This window comes from Bacillus rossius (genome assembly GCF_032445375.1).
Source record: "Bacillus rossius redtenbacheri isolate Brsri chromosome 4 unlocalized genomic scaffold, Brsri_v3 Brsri_v3_scf4_2, whole genome shotgun sequence".
Lineage (NCBI taxonomy): Eukaryota > Metazoa > Arthropoda > Insecta > Phasmatodea > Bacillidae > Bacillus > Bacillus rossius.
The window spans coordinates 34,858,053-34,863,935 of record NW_026962011.1 but is presented as its reverse complement, the minus strand read 5'-3'; the positions used below and the strand labels follow the sequence as shown (position 1 = coordinate 34,863,935).

General features: G+C 49.7%; 1 protein-coding gene across 1 annotated transcript; it reads left to right on the top strand.

Annotated features, from left to right (window-relative positions):
• The first annotated feature begins 764 nt into the window (after positions 1–764).
• On the top strand, positions 765–5,649 carry LOC134541831 (leucine zipper putative tumor suppressor 2-like). The gene is made up of 5 exons (XM_063385526.1): positions 765–770; positions 3,719–3,921; positions 4,462–4,701; positions 4,736–4,957; positions 5,010–5,649. Exons 1-5 carry the CDS (start codon positions 765–767, stop codon positions 5,647–5,649), a joined length of 1,311 nt encoding a protein of 436 aa, XP_063241596.1.
• Positions 5,650–5,883: the final 234 nt, after the last annotated feature.

Here is a 5,883-nt window from a genome sequence, read left to right as displayed (position 1 = left end):
TAAATACCTGTTGATGCCGTAAAAGCACTCAAGTTCAATATAAGCATCAAGGTAAAAAAAAAAAGTTTTGAACGTTTCACAAGAAAATGCTTTATTTTATTGCTACAAGTAAAATTTTGTATGAACATTTTATAGCAAAAAGTTTGAATGAATTATTAAATGTAATTTGGTAAATTATCATACATTCTTCTTCATACACCCATTAGTTTAATATAAAGAGTAGGTGGTTAATGTAATCAGATTATTATTAGGTATACCTATTGAGAAAAAAAGACGTTCAGGTGTTTTTCCAAAAACCTTTTTTCAGGTGAGTTGCATCAATCACTGAGAACTGTGTAGTGAAGACAACCAAATTGTCGTTGTGTGTAGTTGTTAAGAACAGTTTTCCTAATATTTTTGTGTCTCTTTCTTCAGACCCTTTGCAACAATTTTTTTTCTTCAGAATGCCAGTACCACAAGTTTATTTATTTATGTACGTTACTAGTCTTCATTTCTAAGTATTATTTTTGTTAGTTTACTTTCCAATGCCGAGGGCATCACTCTCCAAAGTGTGAAGATGGAGAGGGATGAGAGCCATTTATTGCGAAAAGACCACTATCTAAGTGTTACAGAGTTCCAACGCCTCGCTAACGATTAAGACACAATACTGACGAGGCAGTTAAGAAGTAACTTGGGCCACCACCTGTGCTTAACGATGAAATTGAGAAAACGTTAGTATACCATCTTCTTTTGATGGAGGCAAATTTCCAAACGACTCCACAAGGATGGACGTAGGTTGAATGGCCTTACAAACGGCTAAGCGCAACAAATTTAGTCGCCTTTTTTCAAACAGGATTAATCTGGAAGGTCTTGGCTGGCCCTTTTTCTCAAACGTCACAAAAATCAAATTGTCTTTCATAAAACCTAACGGAACATCATATGTCAGGGCCATAGGTTTGGCGAGAGAGTGATAATTCGTTCTTTGACGTTCCAGCCGCATAATACGGAAAGAAAAATTACAAAGCTAACCAGAAAATGCAGCGCCACACTTTTCGCTTCAAGACATTCGTTCTGTGCCCGAAAAAAAAAAGAGAACTTAACCATACCGGGGGAAGGCAACCTACGAAATGTTCTGTGATGAGTATCTCACCCCGCTAACTTCATTTACAAGCCTCCAAACACCGCTTGCAGAGTCAGACGAGTGAAGTGCAAGCAAAATTTTTGCAGATTAATCAAATGGAAGAAACACTCCACTTCACCTCAAGTCACGACTGTGCAATCCAGCCTAAGGATCTGATTGAACAGAAGTCAATACGTGCCAAAGCACGGAACGAGATTGCGGAACAGAAAGAGGGCGTAAAGGAGGAACTGAAAGACGATGACGCAACTGCTGACGACACGAATGCCACGCCATCAACATCAGCAGATACTCCCGAAACCTGAAGGAGCGTTAAGGGGCCCGCCTCGTCATGGGTGTATCCGTCAGCGAGGCGGGATTACAAGAGCGACACTCGCTGGTGCTTCTAACGCGGTATCGCCTCTAAGCGCAAAGCTAAAAACATCCGCGCAGTCGTCTCGTCGTGCATAGGGCAACCATGAAATTTGAGCAATGGCCGTAAAATTATATGGCGGATAAATGAAGATGAAGGTGTAAAGCAAATTCCTTAAGTACCTACTTTCAAGAATCTGTACCAGCTTTTTTATGCCTAAAAATTTCTCTGAAAACACGCATTTTACTCTTCTAAAAACACAGTTTAAAAACTTAAACCGGAAACAAATCTACTTATCGGCCTTCAGCGAATACTTAAATGATTTCCGTGAACAGACCCCACTCGTATGTCTCGAGCAGTTTTCAAGTCACGTTGGTTTTCCTGAAGCTCTGCGCACCGTGTGTGTGCCCGGGCGGGCGGGGAAAACAAAGAAAGGGCAAGCCTCGCCTCTCAGTTCATCGTCAGCTGACGAAGAGTTTGGAGGCGAACAATCGGGCGACTCAGATTTATATTACCGTTCAGGGGAAGAATGAAACGCACAACAGCAATGTGCATATTTTGCAAAGGACTGTTCAACTGACTCCGGATCGGGCGAGCTGAGATTTCAGTTGCACGTACGACGTGCGGGGTCTGGGCCCGCAGTGAGTGTGGCGGGAAGCCTACGTTTCACGCCGAGTATTCGACATGCCCGAAGATTACCGAATACCTGCCTTCGGGTGACTCCGGAATTATTTTGTTTAGGTGAAAAAACGCATTTTTTATTTTGCCGTGTGTTCGTGAATGCCTAATTAATTAAAATGGTCTATTAGGTCAGGTCAGTTACATTATAAATACTTTCAAACTAAGCGGACATTAAAAATAATATGAATTATTTTTAATGGTTGTTTAGTTTTAAAGTATTTATAATGTAACTGACCTGACATAACAAACCGGGACAAAGAATGAACAGTAGGTACTCACGTATTTTTTTTACTTATTACTTGCGCAACAATATCCAAACAACAAATAAATCTTAAGTTAATTACATTGCATTTTAATTTGATGACATTGCAAGACGAATGTAAAATACTTATAAGAATGTTCGTATATTTACTCAAATATTAGTCTTGGTTTTAATGGCTTAATTTGTATTATTGTTATGAAACTTCCTACCTTTATTTTTTTATGTCCGGCATTTTAAACCAGACGTTTTTTCACCTAAACAAAAGAATTCCGAAGACACCCGAAGGCAAGTATTCGGTCATGTTCGGGCATGTCGAATACTCGGCATGAAACGTAGGCTTCCCGAGTGTGGCGGTGTCTCATTGGAGCTGGCGACCGTCAGTTGGTGTGCGATTACCCGCCGTAGATGCAGTGTTTACCTGTGCGTCGCACCATTGTCACAGAAACACTACTGGTGGGTTCCAAATACGGAACGGTGCGTCCTGCGGAGTTGCAACAAGAGACGCATCTTTGTTCATCACGTCATGATCCTCAATCGAAACACATCAAATAATTATAAACATCGGAAGGCACAAACATCGTATGCAACAAGAGGGTGTCAAACTGCATGTTACAGATACGAAATGGAGAATATATTATTAAAAGTTTGTTAATATGATAAAAGATCTTTGCAGCATAAAACACTGTGCACAGAACTGTTGTTTAACTTTAAAATGTTTTCTGTTTTTATGCACGAGTAGCGACTACAACCAAGCCAGATTTTCAAGGGCGAATATGACAACCTGCAAGTTTCTTATTTTATTTTCTACCTCAATTTTCATGGGAAATTACCTGCCGAAATTATTCGGGTGATTGTTCAAAAACTTGTACATTCCGTGAATTTCGACGTCGTGTTAAAGCTCTAAATGAATTGACAAAAATCTTATTTTGCAAATTGATTAATGGAATAATCTTATCAAATTAGTGTATTGTCATCGGTCCTCGATAAATCTACAAAGTTTCAATGAAATCTGGCCGTTTAAAGTGGGTCAAAATCGCACCCAAAGGAGTCGGTTACAAACATACAAACAAACAAACATACAGGTGAAGCTAATATAAAGCGTGTAAAAACTATGCTAGGCCTGTACGAGGTTTGAATTGTTTTCTCTTTGTAAAAAAAAAAAAGTGACGGCAGTTGTTTTCGTCACTGATAAAACCATTTAAAATACTTTTTATTTGTGTGTGTGAAATGGTTAAGTACGTAGTTCGAGACAGGTGGCGCCCCAGGTGGTTGTTGCGACGGAGCGCGGGTAGCCTGTGTCTCGCAGTCCGCGGCGGTGTTGTTGACATCAGACAAGCGCGACTGCGAGATGGCGCCGGCACACGCGAGCAGCGGCGCCGGGCCCGGTCGGGCGAGGGGGAAGGGCGACTCCCCGCGGCAAGAGGACCCCAAAGACGCGGCGCTGCGCTGCCACCGCGAGGAGGCGGCCCGCCTGAGGCAGCTACTCCTGAGCGCTGGCCAGCCGGCGGAGTGAGTGCCAGCGCCGAGCTCCAACAGAAGCCGAGTATACTTGGTTTCAAGTACAGGAATGTTCTATTACTAAGAGACCGGGAAAAAAATTCGCGGGTTCACTGACCTGTAGAATGAACTCCGTAGTTCTACGTACACTCGGTCAAACGCCACCCACTCATTGGCTGCTGTCTTGCGAGACGTCCCATCGTAGCGGCCTGTGATTCGATAAAGCGTTGGTTGGGTGTTTCTCATTGGCCCAGGGTCATCCAGGTGAGTTGTGAGCCAATAGCAAAAGCAGCACTGAGGTATAACTATTTGTATTTCAGCCTGTCGCGAAATGAAGTCGCGAATTTTTCCGGTCTCTTATCTATTACTACCTTGCCGCTTGTTTTTATTATGTACCAGCTGTACCTACCCGGACAAGCGATGCCGCGGCCCAGTCTGGTTACATGGGGAAGAAAGGAAAGAGAAAAAAACACTTTCTAATATGTTTAATTTCACAGGCGGAGCTGTGGGAGCGGAGGGTCGTGGTCAGCAGTGCCGACGGGCTGCTTGCAGGGGGCAGCGAGATGCAGCTGAGAGGCTGCGCGAGGAGCTGGCGCTGGGGGCGGCGGAGGCGGAGCGGGGGCGGCGCGAGGAGGCGGAGCTGCGGGAGCGGAGGGTCGTGGTCAGCAGTGCCGACGGGCTGCTTGCAGGGGGCAGCGAGATGCAGCTGAGAGGCTGCGCGAGGAGCTGGCGCTGGGGGCGGCGGAGGCGGAGCGGGGGCGGCGCGAGGAGGCGGAGCTGCGGGAGCGGAGGGTCGTGGTCAGCAGTGCCGACGGGCTGCTTGCAGGGGGCAGCGAGATGCAGCTGAGAGGCTGCGCGAGGAGCTGGCGCTGGGGGCGGCGGAGGCGGAGCGGGGGCGGCGCGAGGAGGCGGAGCTGCGGGAGCGGAGGGTCGTGGTCAGCAGTGCCGACGGGCTGCTTGCAGGGGGCAGCGAGATGCAGCTGAGAGGCTGCGCGAGGAGCTGGCGCTGGGGGCGGCGGAGGCGGAGCGGGGGCGGCGCGAGGAGGCGGTGCTGCGGGAGCGGAGGGTCGTGGTCAGCAGTGCCGACGGGCTGCTTGCAGGGGGCAGCGAGATGCAGCTGAGAGGCTGCGCGAGGAGCTGGCGCTGGGGGCGGCGGAGGCGGAGCGGGGGCGGCGCGAGGAGGCGGAGCTGCGGGAGCGGACGGCGCTGACGGAGGCCACGCTGCGCTGCGGCGGGGCCCGCGGCGTGGCGGAGCTGAGCGCCGAGAGACAGCGGCAGCTGGAGGGGCTGCAGCAGGAGCTGGCGAGGCTGCAGCAGGAGCGGGCCGCGGCGCTGCAGCGCGCCGGGCAGCTGCAGGAGCTGCGGCGCAAGGCGGGCGACAGGGCGCGCCACCTCGCGGCGCTGAGGCACGAGGGGCAGGAGCTCCGGCGCCAGGCGCGCTGCCTCGCCGCGGGGCGGGACCCCCTGCTGGCCGGGCTGGACTCCGGGCTGGCCCGAGTGCGGCGCGACCTGGCGAGGAAGTGCCTGGTGCTGCAGGCGCTCGCGCGCCCCGACGAGCTGGACGCGCTGTCGGCGCGAGCCTCCCACGACGACGAGGCCCGCCGCTGGAGGCTCGCGAGCCCGGGGAGCCGCCGGCCGCCGGCCCGCGACCCGCGCTTCGCCCGCGACGTGATCCTGCAGCTGCCGGACTGCGGCCCCGTGTCTCCGCCGGCCCTCACCTTGCCGTCCTACCTCCGCTAATACAACTTCCCTGACGCACCCCGCCCGTGTTTCATTCCCGCGGCCTTGTTCCCACCTCCAAGTCTGACGGAGCATCGAGTAACGTCCGCCACGTCGCTCACTTACAGGGAATTTTTAGAGTATTGCTAAAATATTACCATTGAAGGTCAAGCATGTGAATAATGCCAAACATTTTTACTGAATAAATAGACATAATCAATTGACAGGTGCATTAATGATTTATTTCATAACATA